Source organism: Mugil cephalus, chromosome 4, assembly GCF_022458985.1.
Source record: "Mugil cephalus isolate CIBA_MC_2020 chromosome 4, CIBA_Mcephalus_1.1, whole genome shotgun sequence".
Taxonomy (NCBI): domain Eukaryota; kingdom Metazoa; phylum Chordata; class Actinopteri; order Mugiliformes; family Mugilidae; genus Mugil; species Mugil cephalus.
In genome coordinates, this window is record NC_061773.1 from 9,088,305 (window position 1) to 9,106,961 (window position 18,657).

General features: G+C 41.2%; 1 protein-coding gene across 2 annotated transcripts in view; it reads right to left on the bottom strand.

Annotated features, from left to right (window-relative positions):
* kif5ab (kinesin family member 5A, b) overlaps positions 1-18,657 on the bottom strand; it is a 55,570-nt gene that overhangs the window by 10,763 nt on the left and 26,150 nt on the right. For both annotated transcript variants that reach the window (XM_047583804.1, XM_047583803.1), the window contains exons 11-24: positions 17,708-17,856; positions 14,998-15,215; positions 14,122-14,190; positions 12,927-13,133; positions 9,863-10,009; positions 9,154-9,342; positions 8,433-8,550; positions 6,013-6,077; positions 5,396-5,505; positions 3,712-3,813; positions 3,121-3,181; positions 2,930-3,001; positions 2,726-2,830; positions 615-831 (exon numbers count right to left, since the gene is read on the bottom strand). In XM_047583804.1, the coding sequence (XP_047439760.1) occupies positions 615-831; positions 2,726-2,830; positions 2,930-3,001; positions 3,121-3,181; positions 3,712-3,813; positions 5,396-5,505; positions 6,013-6,077; positions 8,433-8,550; positions 9,154-9,342; positions 9,863-10,009; positions 12,927-13,133; positions 14,122-14,190; positions 14,998-15,215; positions 17,708-17,856 (1,829 nt within the window). The remainder of the gene's footprint in view (positions 1-614; positions 832-2,725; positions 2,831-2,929; positions 3,002-3,120; positions 3,182-3,711; positions 3,814-5,395; positions 5,506-6,012; positions 6,078-8,432; positions 8,551-9,153; positions 9,343-9,862; positions 10,010-12,926; positions 13,134-14,121; positions 14,191-14,997; positions 15,216-17,707; positions 17,857-18,657) is intronic.

Consider the following 18,657-nt stretch of genomic DNA (forward strand, 5'->3'; position numbering starts at 1 on the left):
TACACCTCAGTGCGTTCCACAATGGCAAACATGAGTTTCATGTACTCTCACTTCCTGAATACAGAAATAGTTTGGCAGTGTCTAAACTATGGTTATCCAGGAGAGAGAAGAAAGGACATGACAGAGGAGAGGGACTGAAGCATACAATGGATGCAGCATGTGAGGAAATCACAGCAGGGACATAAAAGGGGCGGCTACACCATGCTCAAGCCTTTTTCTCAATGTGACTTGCAAGGGATGCGAAAGGGAAGGAAAAATATCAGATGTAAAGGACATAAAAAGCTCTGATCTGAATGACGACATGTGGTTTTTTACATATTTTTTCTGTAATAGCCTTTTTTGCTTTACAGTTGAAATTACCGCAGTGACTGCATGAAAAATGTACTAGTAGACATGAAAAAGGCCGTGTATGTGCTCTGCTTGCAGACTCAACTGCTGGAATTATAAGAAACCAGTTAACATCCTTAACAGCAGTGGAATTATTAACACTCACAGATCCAATTTACACAGTTTCTAAAGTAGTGACACATACAACAGTGTAACATAACACGTAGTTCACTGTGGCTTTTTTAGTTATTTTATGGAAAATCTAACAACGAGGTGTTGTGCGTTACCTATGTGGGCAGCGTGGGGCCGGCGGAAGGGATTGCGGGCTCTCATCACATCCTTGATTCGCTCCACCTCCTGCTGGTAGCGGCGGCGGTCATTCATGGCTCCTTCCTTTGCCTCCTTCAGTGCGCCCTCCAACGCCTTAACTCGCTCAGCTGTATACCGAAGACGTTTCTCCAGTTTCGGAAGCTCGCAGCGAAGATCTGCATTGTCACGCACCAGCTGCAACGCGCATAAGAACAGACACACAGCCTTGTAGTTCTTTTTTTTTTGTCCTTAACAAAGGAACATTTTTTAGTTTTTCCCATTTCTGTAGGGGATACTTTTTTTTCGACTTTCACCTCAGTTTTTAATGTCTGTATGTTGGAGCAGGAATGAGAAGTTAAGACTCTCCTTAAGACTAGTGTGATGTCTTTTTATATTGGTCAATATTGGTCCCTTTGGCTAAGATAGCAGTGGATAGTATAAGCAGTAACAAATATAAGTGACCATGTAACACCTAGGTCTAGAAATGGAAAGTCTTTGTCAGATAGAGCCAATCAGTGCGGTCGGGCAGAACAGAAGAACATCAGCTGAGGAGGAAAAGATTCATACTATCCTTTATGTTGAGAAAGCAAACTGCACTTCAAAAAAAAATTCTCTTAGAATATGGTAGAGCTTTCATCTTGATTGCAATTATGGACAAACACAATCTGGGCTTGGCCAAGAGAAAAAATTGATTCCAAGGGAAAATATCATCTACGCCAGCTGCTGTCTCAAGAGAAGCGTTCATACCAGACATTCAAACAAGGATGAGCTGACGTCCTCTTTAAAGTTGTGCAGAAAAGTTCTGCAGCAGCAGGTAAAAACACCAGTGCTACAAATATTTAATAGGTCTACAATAAAAAAAAAAACAAAAAACATTAATTATAATTTTGTGTACCTAGCACAAAAAAGAACAATTTTATGACCGATTATGCAGAAAACAGTAGCTACTACACTTTACAAAACACCATGGGGTAAATAGAGAGAGTGAAACTTTATTGATCGTAGTGTTCTCATTATGTAATAATATGAAACAACTCTAACACATTTACGCCTATGATGCAAAAATCAATGCAGACGTTTATTGATTCAAAATTGTGGCATGTTTCTTGTTGGGAAATGTTATGTTGTGAAGGTAATGACTGAGCACCTTAAACTTTGACAGTCTGCTGCTGCGTGATCGTGGAAACTCATCGATAACCTGCAGAGATACTGAGCATCAAGACTTTTTCGCAAGTGGGTAAATTTATACAACAGGCCAGGTCTGGCGGTGTGTCATTTTAAAATAATAATAATAATAAAATAAAAAATCATTGAGGTTAGATTCCCACGGGAGGTAAGTGATGTTATAAGAGAAAATTCTGACGGTTGTGTGTGTGCGTGCAGATAGACAGGGACAGAGATAGTAGCAGTCCCAATGCACTGTCCGTCTTTGCCTTATCTGTTCCTGCTTGGAGTTTGCTGATTTATGACCATGACTTTGGTCTTCCATTCCTACACTATCAGCAGGTGGTGAATGGGGTCGGAGTCTCCCAGCAGCCACTTTAGGATTGGTTTTCTGCCTGACAAACTGCTGCAGTGCAGCTCTCACCAATCTGCCAGCCTCAGAGTATGCGCCAGTCGGCGAAATGTTTAGCACGTCAACACTTAGTCCACTGCTGGAGCCCATTTAGGAATATTAAAGAAAGATGTGGAGTGTATATGCTTGCGAGAGGGAGCGCGACTGAGAGCACTCATTCGAGAATGAAAGCGTTTGTGTTTATCAAATGTGAATCAGTGTTGTCTGCTGGGTCCCTCCTTGTGTTAACACCTCCTGCTGCTCTGTTTTCAAGGAGACTTTCATGTGAAGTTGTCGCAGTAATGACTGATGGTCCTAGAGTTACTTTTGCCCATAAGAGAGCGATGACAAATGGTGCACACTTCCCTGCATTTTAATTTGTCTTGCACTTTTTGCCTTCCTCGTCCATTTAGCATCGGGCTGAGACTTATCCGAGTTGCTGCTCTGCCACGGTGAGAACCAGGCTTCCAAAAGAAACCAGGTCATGTGTTTCCTGCTCAGTAACTGTAATTTCTATCAGCTTCTTATTATTACCTGTTTGTGAACTTTTGTAAGCTGGTCCAGGTTGTTTTCAAGGAAGGAAATCTTCTGTTTCTGGGTGATATATCCCCCAGTATCATCGGGCTCCATCTCTGCACTCTGTCAATATTGATACACATGTTTCAACATGGGGTAAAAAATACAATGACGCATTACAGCTTTTCAGGGTGCGGTGCAGTCTAGTTACGTTTGGCTTACTTTTCTAACTCGAGTCGTGAGGTCCTGAACAAAAAGCTTGCGGAGGTTGTGCAGGGTGTGGAGCTCACGAGCCTTCAGCGTGACGAGAGAAGAGGAAACAGTGCAGTTAAAGCCGTTAGATAACATTTAGTGGATCAGAGGGATCTGGGGGTATTCATGTGAACCGTGACAGCCAGCCAGTTTAGACTTACAACGGTCTCTTCTAGCCCTTTGAGATCCTGCTTTGACTGCTCATGACGCTCATGGAGGAACCTACAGATATACAGACAGATAGTCAGACAGATACTGAAAATTTTAGCTGAACTTCTTCATACTCAAATGAGAATAACCAGAATAATTCATGAATAGAGAACAAAGGAACTGTAGATTGGCTGCCCCACTCGTGGGCTGCTACCCATCTGTCATCTGATGCAATATGCTGCAAAGGTCAGTTCAGAAGGAGGCCTCTTAACAACCAGCTGCTACCTTAATCCAAAACTCCATAATAGAGACGCAAAACGAAGTAGACAAGGAGAATGGGACCATGAGAGAAACAGGGAAAGGGAGGGTTAAAGCTGTTAGCTTCCAGCTAATTTTGGCCACAATGTGCATAACTGCATTATTCCACACAGAGTGAGTCACGTACTGTAAAAGCTCCGGAGGAGAGAGAAAAATAAATAGACAAAAGGAAGACAAATGCCACAGAGAAGTGGAAGACGTGAATCAAAGGAGGCAGCTTGCCCCAAGGCCTCCATATGGTGAAGTGTTTGAAAGCCAGCCAGGACAGTAAAGCAGATACTCACATCAGTTCCTCCAGCTGCCGGCTCTTGTGATGCTCCTTGCTCCTGAGACGCTCAAAGTCACTGTGCAGTTGCTCCAACTCCAGCTGCTGTTTCTGGTTACAACTGGAAAAATAAAGACGGACTCACTAAGAGATTTAAGCGTTTAACAAGTGGCAACACAAACAAATTTATACTGTACAAGTTGAGGCAGAATATATAATGACATACAATCTGCAAAAGGAAGTCAGATGTCGTCTATTTAACTTTGCACCATCTATCGCTGTAACCTGAGTCCCACATTTTTTCTTTACTTTTAGAGTAGCCTGTCTACTACCTCACTGTCATACGAGGGAAAAATGTCTTGCCTTAGAGTGAGGCATAGGGCTCCAGCTCAACATGCGCACAGAAGCAAAAAATGATTGAGAAGCATTTCAGCTGGGTTAAGATTTATTTTTGCCCTCAATTCACATCAAAGGCAAACTGGCCAGACAAGCATATTGGCAGACCGCAGGGGTACTTGGGTGGGCCAAGACTGTAATTAGGTCAAAAACAAATATCTGAAAGGCGTACGGTCACATGTAGTTTTCAGAATTATAGGGAACTTGTCAAAAAGATACACACCTGAATGTATCACTGTGTATAACCCAAATTTGATTTTGAAAAAAAAAAAAAAAAAGGTTTTTTCTAATCCTTGCAATTTGGAAGAACCCACTTTCCCTGTTGGATTTAAAGAATCTGAAGGGCATCACTGCTCCTATTTCTCAGGCGTTCTACCTCACAGACATCCATCCATCCGTCCATCCATTTTCCAAGCAGCTTAACCAAATAAGGCTGTGCAAGTGGGATAAGCAGAGCAGCCCCAAAAGGTCTTTTCACACAGAAATTTTCTGCAGCTGCTCCTTGGGTGTTAACAGACACTCCCAGGCCAGCAGGGAAATGTAGTTTAGTTCCCTCAAGAGGGTCTGCCCAGTTGTCTCCTACCATATGGCCACGCTTGGTATAGTACATCATCAAAACATGGGACCTGAAGGGACAGCTTTTGAAATGGGCCAAACCAGGCTGCTTCTCACGCTGGGGTTCAGCAGCAGCTCAGTTAGAAGTCCTCCAACAATGCAGTTTCCACACCATGTAAACCACCCACACGTATCCATCTCAGCCACACTTACAGCTACAGCAGGGCTTAGACTTTTTTTTTTTTTTTTAGAAAACTCTGCTACTGAGACATGAGACAGTGCGGTACTTTTTCAGAGCTGTAAATAACCAGATGAGGAGAACCTGTCAATCAAAAGCAGGACCCCATCAAAAATGTATGTCTTTGAAGCCTAATATCTACGAATTCAGCAAGTTTGTAGAATTAATATCTCATGATAGAATTGACATATTTTTTTAAGTAGGTCTGGTCTTAAAGCTAAAGGTCTGACGTATGACGACAGAGAAAAGCTGGATAAAAGCAAAGTTAAATATTGTTATTGTTGCCCTGTTCTGAGGAAATGAAGCTTTTCAGGCTTTGCAGGATTGCTACACAAACCACTCTCAAATAAACGGGTAAATACTGTTAAGATTGATCTACAGCATCATCATTACTTTAAAATAGCCCTCCCTTTATTGTATTCTATGTCAACAACTTGTTAAACGGAGTCTTTATTCCGAAAGGAAAGCCTCATTTAGCATCAGACAAAGTGAAGAATCACAGCAAAACACAGACTCAGTCAAGTCATCGATGATCTTCTGCTTTTCATTGATGTCATCTCGAAGGCGCCCAAGCTGTTTGCTGTGCGTCTCACGGTGCGACTCCATCTGCTGCTCCAGAGCCCTCTGAGGCAGTGAGAGAGAGGAGGGAGTACCGTGCCATGGGAACAAAAGGCACACAAAATGACAAAATAGCAAGGAGAAAATTACACACACTGCAGGAGCACATGTGGACACGAGAGGCCGCATGGGGCATTAAACACACACACATCCTGCATCACACACTGCCACTGAAAATGATATGACACACAGCTAATGAAATGGGACCATGCTGCAGAACAACACACATAGTGACATGACCAAAAAAAAAAATCCACAAATACAAGCAAAAATAATAATAAATACAATCAGATCTAGCAGCTGTGAATTATAAAAGAAATATATATGAACATAATCAGTAAAAGGGTGATGCCTTCTATCAAAAAACTGCTTCATGATTTTCATATGTCTTTAGAAGTTGTAACACACACACACACACACCCCTGACACATGCACACCTGCGGATAGCCCAGCTCCAAGCCGATGTGATAAAAGGTCAGTACACTAATTCGCTCTCGCTGTAGTCATGGTTACCTTTATAGCGCAGGAACTCTGAACAGACGCGTGATTCTCCCCCCCGGTCACCTGTGACATACTCTCTGAAACACGCAACAACAAATAACAAAGGTGGATGGCAATTAAAAATTTTTTTTTAAAAAAAGTCAAAGAAGAAAAAGGGAGACACAGATAAACCACAGTGACACACTGACAGCAGCACCAGCAAGGTCAGCGTGATCCGAGCCATGCCTAGAGTGTGATAATATCTATTTGAAAAGACATCTATTGTGTCACGCTGGTCTGATATTGACTCGCTGCTGTTCCTCCGTCGGTTGATCAAATTACGGGGCTCTCGACGTCGCCGAGGCTGTGATGAGCAGCGTGCCCTGCAGCACTTTGTATTTATATACTTCTGTAATGCCTTGAGGACCCCTTGGCCTGGGTGTTAGGTTGGGCTAAAATTGATTTCCCTCCCTCTGATTCCACCAGCTATTAAATGCTGGTCAATGGGACTCAAGAGGAGGAACGACTTACTTTGCCTTTGGCCTGATTTGTGAATTGTGTCGGCGCACTGGGAGCACCTGCACTTAGCTAGACCTTGCACAAATTTCAAATGTACAATTAATCTATCTGTGCTGGTGCTTGGAAGCCTAGCCTGTCCATCAGCGTTTACCGGTGTTTTTCTTTTCCTTGACGGGATAGGGGGACCTCTGGCACAGACTTAAATGTGAAGCCGCTTCCTCCCACTTCCTACAGGCCACAGCTAAAATGCAGCTTTAATTATTTTATTTTATTTTTTTTCTCATGAAAACTTTATACAAGAAACTGAGAAAACATTAAATATCTTCCCACAACATGGTTTAAAATTGGATTTTGTGACATGAGAAATACAATCACCCATTTTGGACTCATTGGTTCTTTTTTTTTTCTTTAATTATTTTGCACATAGAAGACTTTGTCGAATTGTGTGAAAACCCTGATGACACCTCAAGCGACGACCTTGCATTGATGACACCTTGAGATTGACATCTCAAGTCAGCAGTTAATCAAGATTTACAATGTAGATGTAAACATTGTGCAGGACGGCCCCACAATGTCACGCAGTACGTGTGATCATCAATCATAATATTAAGCCCTTCAGGACAATGTCATCTTAACAATATGAATTCATTGGAATAATGCTACTTAAAATTGGTTTAATTTATCAACCAGAAATCTGCTTTGCTGATCAGACCATATTGAATTTTTTTCTACCTCCACTTCAAAATCAGAATAAATTTTAAAATCTTTACATCTGGTTTGGCATCCCACTCACGTAGGCACAAAATCTAAACCTGAGCCTGAGGCAAAGACACTTTATTACAAAAGTCATGGCTGTACATTTTATGTGCGCTGCATCTCTACTGTTTGTGCTCTGCTGAGCCCCGAACACCAGGTTCGCCTAGATAGTTAGATTTCACCTCAAAAAAGATAAATATGTTTTAACAGTCTGAGAGAATCATCACCTTGAGTGTCTCAAGAATAGTTTTAGTAGTACACTGAGAGTTTTCACTGTGTTTCTGGTAAAAATATTTTTCTCCTGGTGCTCTGGTTTCCTCCCAAAGATACACATGTCTGTGCTTTATTGGTGATTGGACGTAGATGTAAACGACTGTTTGTCTCTCTGTGTTCGTCCTGTGATCATTTGCCTCACGCCCGCTGTCTGCTAGGATAGGCTCCATCGCCCTGCGAGCCTCTGCAGGATATTACAGTTATAGAAAATGAATGTTTAACAGAGGGGCTGTGTGGATGGTTGGCTGGTCAGTTGATCCCGGCCTGTTGTACAAATTGTCATCATTTTACAAAGCTATTAGTGGTGCTTTGAAGATTAACTCAAATGATCTTAACTGTTCATGTGAAGATGTCCTTTCCTCTGGCATCATGAGTGGGTCGGACTCTTGACTTCTTGAATAGAATATATCTGTTATAACAAACTAGGCCCAATTAAAGGGAAAGCAAGCTGGTTGTCTATATATATAATCATCTATTTGTTTCAGCTTGTAACACAATTTTGTGCAAATTGTTCACTGATGACGTGTCATACCACTTTTGAGATCCCTGCACCTTTCATCATGCGCCATCACACGTTTTGACATTTGTGGTTTTAATATTTGAAACATGTCAAATATTGGATGGATGGTCATGAAACTGGGTTCATTCATATTCCCCCTCAGGATGAGTTGCAATAACCTTTTCATCTTGCACCATCGATCAGTCATAACAGTAATTTGTCCAGAATTCTGGCTTAAAATTCTACATTACACCTAAATGCATGCTAATAAGCGTTAGCATCTAGATCAAAAGCTCAGCTGGGCCGTCTCTTTGCATGACTTTTTTTATGGGTCAACAGTATGTTTCATGTACAGTTTACGTCTTCTTCTTTTTTAACTATAAAGACAAAAGATAACAACGCTTACCTTGAGCTTGGAGCTTGGCCAGCTCCTCGGTTAGAGAATCATAGCTGTCCTCCAGCTGCCTCTTCTTCAGTTCAACCTTCTGCATGTACTCCGTTAGAGAGCGGATCTTTGCCTCATGCTGAAAGTCAGAACACAGATCTCAGATGCAGAAAGTTTACTGATGAGCAAAGACGTCAACCCAAGGGAGCACTTTATACCGAGAATAAAAGCTGCTTTCCATCTTTGTTGAACGCTCATGGTTTATATTGAATATTTATAATCTCATGCCATTAGGGAGTTTAGTTTAAACGCCAAAAGACAGTAAAATTTACATGGTGGTGGCTTCAGGCATTCAACACATTACACACAGAGTGAGTTTGTACACTGAAAGATCCTGATGCAAAAGAAATAAAAATCTGTTTGATGCTGTGAACACATTGTTCTTCATCATTAACTTCACAAAAGACGACGCAGCTATGCATAATGGTAATTAGACTGAAGCGTATGCTAAAACGGCACTCAGTCATTTGTGGTGATAATTAATATTTGGCAATGAGTTGTTTCAGAAGGAATTGCTGACATGTTGCCAAGACAACACACCATTTACTTCTGGAGTAACACACTCTTTCTAACACCAGCTGTTTTTAGTTTCTCTAATACTTATATCAGGCGCCCTCTCCAAATATCACCACCAGCAATAGCCTCTTCATCGCTTTCGCCCTCTCTCAGAACACATCTTCACCTGCGAGATGAGGAGGTGACACGAGGACAGCTCTCGGCCCGTCTCCTCCATCTTACGGTGACACTCCGTTTGAAGGCTCTCCAGGTGGCGGCAGCGCTTCACCATGGACTTCACCTCTGACTTGATTTTATTGATATACAGGCGAGCCACGGTGAACTCTTCCTCGATCGCTCCAGTGATCTCCATGGGCTGGAGATCAATGAAATAAGATGGAGACAGTTAAAAGACTGGATGTTTGATCGAGATTGAGCGGGGACGACTTGAAGACAGTTGGGAGATTAAAGGGGCAGGCGAGGGAAGGATCTTATAAACACCTTCTGGCATTTTGTGCTAAAAGCCATTGGGTTAACAGCAGCATCGTTTTACAGATGCTGTGGCTAAGGTGTGCTGAAAGGAACGGCAGAGAATGAAAGAGCAGTCTAAACATAAGACATGGCAGCAGATAAACCTGTATATACAGTATATGTAAAAACACAAGGGCTTGAGTTAGTCCTTCTAAACACAAACACACACTTTTAAATGCTCATCAAGATGTTTAAACATTTATACAGAGATCTCAAATTTAGAGAAAAATCTAAATGTATGCAAATCTGCAATTCAAGCCCATATTCATGATATGATTGTAATTTCCGTATCTTTTGAGCCTCCGGTTTCATCTCAGTTTCTTTGGCAACTACATCTACACTTTGCACCTCCCCCCATCACTCACCAGCTTGATGTCCCCGTTTCCAACGATGGTGCTGAACTCACTCAGGTCCCTCATGAGCCCGTTCAGAATCTCTGCGATGCGCTTTCTTTGGTGGCTGCTTGCTTCGCGGATACGGGACAGCTCCGCTTCCAGCGCCATGAGGTGAGCCTGCGGGAGACGAGAGGAGAAAGGCGACAAAGTTGCAGAAGACGGGATGAGAGAGAGGGAAAGGCACCGCGGTCAGAGAGTGACTGAGAGGAAATGAGAAGGACGCGCAAAAGATAAGTGAGATAAAATTGTGAGGAAAACGACTGAGAAAGCACTTAGATGCATTTTAACCTCTGACCTATTTTCTTTCGTGAAACCCGAGTAGAAACATCTAATAGCCACTAAATAACAAATCAATAAACTACAGAGATGTGGGTTGATGGCGTCTGTGGTGGATGAAAGGATCTGGGAGAGTGAACAATGGTGCTGAATTCACCATTCATCATTTTTGCGCAGAAGGCAGTTTCTAGACAATGCTGTACCCACAATGGCTGAAAAACAATAAACCATTTTGGTACAATCGATACTCTACGTAGTAGAGTCTACAAGCATGACGAAATACAGTGAAAGGTGGGTGATGCATTTTTGTAGGAGGTAAATGTAGTTGAGCTCTTCTTAACAGCACATTTTAATTCACTGCCCCCGTGGATCATAAGTCCATTGACAAGTCCACCAGTAACCAATCCCCCGCTTAAATAACATAGCATTCACCGCTTTATCGTGTTTTTCATCTTCATTAACTCCAAGCCCTGCTGTCATTTTCCAGGTCACTTCTCACGTCGGAACATTTATTTTGCCCAAATGGCAGTATATAATTAACTAAAATTGATTTCTTTAAGGACAAAAAAAGGTTAATGAGAAATGTTCAGTTTAGCTGACGAAAGATTTGTGAAGATATACAGTAAAAGAGTAGCTGACTGGAATGATGAATTGGGTTTATGGTAAAACGGTGCTTAAGTGGAAAGATGGAGGAAAGAAGGCGCTTAAAGGAGCAGATGAATGGCAGTGACAGTGAGCGGTGCTGTGGCCTCCTGCAGAAGAAGGATGCGGTTTCAGAAGATGGCTGTAGAGAAAGAGAAAACCTGACTGTGATGAATGCACTTCACTGCACTTTGTTTTTTGGCTAAATGAAGCCCCCCTTATAAAGTACACGTGAGAAATACAACACTGCTCATTAGACTAGCAGCTGGACTGAAGGGAGTGGAGAACTAGCCCTGCAGATTCAGACTGCAGCTGGGAAAACGCCCTGAGACGTTGCAGTAAATAGATTTTCTCTTTTCCTGTATTCACTTGTCTCGTGTACTCTCTTGCGTTCGGCTTCTCGTCAAGTCAGGCTGCTTGAGAACGCGTCATGTCAGGTGAGAGGTCAGGGCAGAACAGACTGAAAACGCAGTGGAGGTGTTGAGCTAAATGAAGTGAAAAAAGGCTTTCTATAAGGTGTGCAGATGTTATAGATGCTTTCATCAATCTGGATCAGCTTCTGAAAGAAAGACGGAGCAGGAGGAGGGGGAGGACACTCTGACAGACTGTAAAACCGTGCATGAAATACTGAAGCGGCTTTAAGAAGGTGAATAATGTTCCACTCTGTCCACTGAGTGAGTCAACTGTGTTAAGGTCTGAGCTCTGTCAGTGGTCTTTATTACGGCTCTATCTCTATTATTCACACTTTTATTTTTTTATTTTCTGAAAAATGCAGCACAAGGAATACAATCAGTTGCAAACTTTTAAAATGATAACGCATGAGCAGAACTTTGTTTCACGGATAATCTTGTTCCTTCTTCCTTATCTTAAAGCTGCTGGAACTCTTACATTAATACCTATCTGCTTTATGAACAAACCTCCTCTTGAAAAACATATTTTTCACAATATCTCTACACAACCTTGAAAATCAATATTTAACCACAGGCCTTGATGTTTTCTTCATTATTGAAGTGATCCAGGGACAATTGGCCTTACATCCTGGATATATACAACTGCTAACAGGAACTCATTTGGCATACAATTTAAAGCGACAGTGCGCCAAAACGTAATTAAAAACCTTGGCTTGGTGGCAATCGTGCGACATTATGATCTTGACTGAGTAGCCAACAGTGCTAAAAATACTGTACAAAGCAAAAACTTCTTTGAGATACTGTATTATTTAACACTCCAGCCTCAACTGTGTAGGTGACGGATAGTGGCCAGACAACCCACCTAAATCGTGACTGATGCACTAAAATATTAGACTGAACCACGTCCTCCCCGGGAGAGCACAGAGAAGAAAAATAAATGCTACAAAAGCACAATACACGATTGTGTTTTTGCTTTTGGGAGAAAATACTGAGTCTGCCATGGAAAATGCAGTTTTTAAGATTTTTCAAAGCCTCGAAAACCGACAGCCCTGAACCCAGCTACTGAAAGGCTTTGCTTCATAAAACCTGAATATTGTAAATCATTTTTAAATGAATTACGCAAGATTTTATTGACTAAAATGTAATCTCTTACATCACTGACTGCTCCCAAATCCACGTGCAGTTATAGTGAAAAACAACCAATGACACGCGTATTACCTACCACTGCCACTGTGACAGTGATTTTTTTTCTATTTTTTTTTTTTTTTTTTTTCCTTTTTCTTGCAGGGAACAGTTTATGAATTCTGGAGGCACAATATGTCTTAATTTTCTTTCTTATCTGTCCTCCCATGCAGCTTCCATGTAGCTCTAATTGCTCTCATTTTCTCTCTAATTGGCCTTTGAAGCAGTAGTCAGACATATTCTTGTAAGACAGGGCCTTAAATGGAGTGATGCTTAGATTATTTCACAACTGAAAGTTCCTTTTCTTCATTTCCTCTTCTCAACCTGCTTTACCGCAGCATGAATCACCACAGTGCGAAATCTGAACATTTATCCGTTTGTGATAAAGCCAGGAGAGTCTCCTTTGTCTCGTTGCCTTTTTCTCTTTAATGCTCCTTTTAGATTTCTCCCATCTTAGCCAAACTATATACATATATATAGTCACTTCTGTGATATGAATCACGCTACTTGAAAGTCCAACCCACCATTTTCTTTGCAAGTTCTTCAGCCAGGAGCTTGTTCTGTGCGCTCTTCTCCTCGACCTCCAGGCTCTTCTGGTCGTAGTTGACAGCCAACTCCTCCAGGGCCTGAAGGACTTCCTTCACCTCCGCCTTAGCAGACTCGTTCTCCGCCTGTAGCCTGCCGAGCTCGGACTGCACCTTCTCGCTGTCACCCTTGGATGACGCCAACAGCTGAGAGGCACACGGAGACACAGCAAAAATAAAAACTGTAAACACAGCAGGATTTGGTTTAAAGAAAAACCAAAGCCCAGAAAACGTGGAGCACCGCTCACAGGGCAGAGCTGCTCGGGTTTTAATAAAACATTATTGCATCGTTTATCTTATTCTCCTGGTAATAAGAGATAAACTGGTGCACAGGCCCTGTTACGCAATGCAGGTGCAACTGAACAGATGAAACATCATCAAGTGACACTGTAGGAGCCGATGATGTTTTGCCACCATGATGTTTGCTGCTCTGCTGCAGCCCACTGAGGGTCATCTCAGTGAATGGACGTCATTAAATGTAGATGCCGCTCTGCATGAGGTGCCTGCATATTTGCACTGTAGCCTTCGGCAAACTGATGGGACACATGAATATAACTGCATGTTACTGTGCACAAATTGTGGTTATGATTATGTCTGCGCAGCACACAGCGGGACAATTTGAGGATATGAATGGACAAATTTAGTCCTTTACTTGGCGGACTGCCTCCTAATGCCTGTCTCTGGTTATGACCATGTGCTTTAAATACGGCTCCTAATTACATTTCAATGAGGTAGTGAGGTAGAAGCCTGCACATTTTACTGTTTGTGTTTTCTACTACATCAAAATAAATTCCCAAAGATGGAATCAGTCACTATATTAACCAAGTGAAATAAAAAAACAATATGGATCAAGTTTCAGTCCATCATCTGCCTTTGATTCCAGCCACTGAAATCTGTTCAAATTAAATCTGCTCTGGACATAAATACACTCATGATTAAACGAGGCAGTTTAATTTCTCCAAGCACCTGCTACCTGAAAAGAGTTTTACTTTTCCCTCATTCATCTCAAGGGTGAGATAATAAACCTCTCGTGGCTGCCTTCGCCTCACAGTGGGACTTTCATTGCAACATTTGAATTCTTGCTGTGAGCTGTTTAAACGAACTGACGAAAGGATGTAAAGTGTAGATATTTTACCTCCTCCTGGTCAAGCATCTGCTCCTTCAGCTTCTCAACCATCTGGCTCTGATGGTTGATCTCGTCATCCTTTAGTGGTAAAGAGACAGATGTGATGGATGCAGTTCGTTTCATGTGTTATTTACTGAACACTGTATTGGCTTCAGTGTGCAGTCGCAGCCGTGCAGACGTTGCAACAGTGCAGCAAGACAATAAGAAAACGCACTGTATATTAATAAAGGCAAGTCAAATTATTATTCAAATTTATTCAAATCATTTATTTAATGGTCTACGATCAGTTGCTCATGTACACTACAATGAAAGCAAGCTCAATGCTAAACTCGACTTACATACAACCAGAAACACAGTAAATGTTCCGGGCGACTGCTGTGTATAAATACACGCAACATGTGACACAGAGTGTCATGCATCAGGTCTATAATTGTAGGTGTACCAAATTTATGCATCCCCATGGATTACCCTGTATAGACATCCGCACACCCAGATATGTCTGCATATGTGGAAACATTATGGCTATTTTCCTCATATACATTGTACAGAAATGTACAGAAAAATGTGCCACTGGTTCAACAGTATATTGCCCCTGCATATTTAATGATGTATGTGTTAATGAAAACAATAAAATAAGACGTTATAAGATTCTGCAATCCACAGTTTGTGCATAAAGAATGTGTTGAAATAAACTAAGCTTTACTGCTTGACTGTCAAACATTATTTCCCCAATGATATGTGTTCCTACATTAGTGTGAATGCACCTGAATTCATTAACATGATTAATACATGTATTATGTATGCTCTTTCAATTCACGTGTGCATAACATTATGTAAAAAAAACCTTCATGCACAAATTATCCTCATGTGACATGTATTTATTACCTTATCATCCAGCTGTTTGTAAAGCTTGCGGATCTCCTCCTCATACTTGTAACGCTCCTCCTCAGATATATGAACCACAATGGAGGAGGCAATGGAGCAGGGGCTGCACGGGCTGCAGGGGCTGCACATATCGACAACTGGCTCCTCGGATTCTGGAGGCACCACAGGGGCATCCTCCGATCTTCCACTGAGCTCCCCCAGCAAAGCGGCCTCCTCGCCTATGGACGAGGAACAAAACATTTGATTCCCTTTGTAAACGTGTCACTCTTATCTCTGTCGAATCCCCCCCTTCGGATTAACGCATAAAAAGGGATTAGCGGGTTAATCTTCAGCATATGTCATTCCTGTACTCCCGAATGCATTTTAATGGCAAGTGTGAGATATTTCAGTGCCCTAACATATGCTCATATTATTATTTACATACCATGTATATAATGGTAAACTGTTGGAGCATGAGAAAATACATTATTCTAATTGTACAAAGTAAAACAAGTTGAAATGACAGCTACTCTGGATTGATGCGCAGAGAGCATCAAGAGGTTTACGGGAAAAGGAAGAAGCAGCTAGTTAATTGAAAAACACAAACTCTGCATAACATAAAAGAGAGTCTGACATTTGAGTCATGTCACATAAAGTTGAACACATAAAGTGTCTAAGGACAGACATACTGTACTAGAACGTACGACAAGGACAGCATGAATAGTGATGAATAGTCAGTAAATATTTGAGTCTGAGTAACAAAAAGCAAACTGTAAACTGAGAAATAATCAATGTAATGTAATATATTCTATTGTGCTGCATTTATTGTTCTGTGTTATGCTTATTGTTCTGTATAATGTGTTTGTCACCTCACTCCCTGAAGTGCACAATTTATTACACATTATTACGTTTTCTCAGTTTGCCTGCTTCTGTGTGTGTGTCATTACTCTTTAAGGCTTTGTAGCTGGAAAGTAAAGGATCAATTAGGAAACTGAGTGACTTGATCTTTGAGACAAGGTTACAGAAATCTATACTCAAGATTAAACATGCAACTGACACCTCCGACAGATTAGATCCTTGCCCTGATCAATAAAATAAGCCGTCAAATTAAATGCAACATGTCTCTGCTTTGCAAAGCACATGAGATGCCCACTCTTAACTGTAGAGGGATATGATTTAGTGTTAGACACACCAGTTCCTGTCTTTAGGGCACCCTTGACTAAAGAGTTGGGTAATGTGGTACAAGATAGAGGTCAACAGCGTCCATTTCGGGGGAGTTCCTGCCCTGAGGTGTGGAACAATATAGGAAGCAGTGGGAAGGGAATGGGGAAAAACGAGGTTGTCAAAATGATCCATTAGCAAATTAAGAGCACTAAATTGTGAAAGAGATACAGAGAGATTTGAAGGAACGATTGTGGCCGCGTGCGAAGGAGACTGAGAATAACTGAAATGGATGAAGCAATAAGAGCAATTATTTTCACTGATCTGAGTTCAATAATGTACAATAACGTAACAGCGTTTCACCAGTGCTCTCAACGCTCTCCAAGAAAAACATCGGACAAGACTCATTACACATCCTGAATGTCAGCCAATCACTGCCACTGAAAGCGGTGACATTTGGGAAGAACAGCGGTGGTGTGTTTGTGTGAGTGTGTGTGTGTGTGTGTGTGCACGCGCTGACATGTGAGAAGATCAGTGTATGTTGTGAATCCTCTATAAATGTTAGTAGCCCCTTTTTGCTCTGACGATTACTAATACATAAGGATTCATAAAACATAAAGTCTGCAACATCCCCTGCCTTCAGTAAAGTGTGAGAGGGAATCCAATTATATTAAGTGGAAAAGTCTGAAGAATATGGAAAAGAAGTAGCCAGAAAGAGACTTTTAAATGTTTTTGGCGCGAGTCCAGCAAGTCTGTTTGGCTGCCTTTGCCTCGCATCTCTACTGGCAGCTATTCAGTTGATACCAAAATGAGGTCAAATCTGCACTTTACGTGGCCTGAAATGTAATGTCTGTGGACCGGTGAAATTTTCATTCTGTTGGTGAATATGCTTCCATGCATGAAAAGGGTCATGTAGAGCTTATTGAAGCGATTATTCTTCTGCAAACTATTTTGTTAACAAGGCCTTTAGTGGGCAGTCGATCTCTTTGTCAACAATAAACATAATTCAGGATGTTGGCCTACAATTATTTTTCTTAAAACAGAATTATCATCCCCGTTATATCTTTTTTTCTACAGCTACTGTTCTACTGCTCTATAAGACTTTATGCACAGTAATGTTTTTGAGCTAAAATCGAACTTAGCATGCACACAATCACAATGCTAATAATATTCTGAAGCTTAGCAGGTATAATGTTTACTATTTTACCTTCTTAGATTAGCATGGTAGCATGCTAACTGTTAATAAGCATGAAGTGCAGCTGATGTGGTAGGGAATGTAGTTTTGCAGGTATTGTGTTATTAACCAGAATAGCAGACATATTAACAGTTAGAAGTGACTATTGTGCAGTATTAAACATCAGGTCGTCTTAAGAGTTGTTATAACACACCTTGAAGGTCATTAATGCCTTTTCAATGCAACTCAAACCACAAAGATTGTTAAAACTTTGTGTCTAGCCTGCATGAAAAGTTACTATGGTTGACGTTTAACATAAGCAGTACCAATGATTTCCAAACTGCTTGTTGAAGAAAGTTTATGTTCATGTTTTTTTTTTCTCAGTACAGCTGTTACCTTTCCTCCAATGGTTCAGCTCAGCCTCGAGTCTTTGAATAGTCTCCTTCATTGACCTGTTCTTCTCCTTTTCCTTTTCGTACTTCTTCTTCCACTGCTCTGCTGTGAGCTCCAGGTTCACTGACACAGTATTTCTTATGGTCTTGGCTCTAATCAGATGGGAGCAGAAAGGTAGGGTGGGGAGACAGGGGATAGAAGAGAAGGAAACAGAATGAGTTAAGAAGGTGAGAAGGAAAAAAATGACGACTAAAGCAAGGTGTGAGAGAACAGAGAAAGACTCAAAAATGGCTTTCAGCCTCGGCTGCTCACTGAAAATGGGCTCGCATCTTATTAATTGGTATGCAAATTGGGTTGCTGCCAACTGTGTTTGATGGTGCATGCAGAGGGAAAAGTAAGAGGCAAGAATTCAACAGGTGAAAATGCATCAGACTACCTAAAACATACTCACACCATTAGCATATACATTATACAGTGCTTACGAAGATGGAATATGTAGGTGACAATAAGTTATTCCTGGATTGTGACACCAGTAAATGGATTCAGTGTTCAGCACTTAGTGACTATCACTTAATTTCACACTCCGGAGAGAAAACACTGTTGTCCTTGTTCATGTATTCCCTGATATTAGCAAGACAAACAGCATCATCTGGAGATGTCTCATCAGATCAGGACACATCAGGAAAATACAAATAAAAGTAAATGCTTACCTACTTAATACAATAGCCACGGCGTTTCCTCTATCATTGGGTTAGTTATGCATTTTTGCTATTTGCACTTCTAGTTAGACGCCAAACTGTATTTAAAGTTCAATCTAATCTAATCTAATCTAATCTAATCTAATCTAATCTAATCTAATCTAATCTAATCTAATCTAATCTAATCTAATCTAATCTAATCTATGTGAGAAAAAAGTGAATGCACAATAAAGAGTCAATGAACTGCGACTAAAC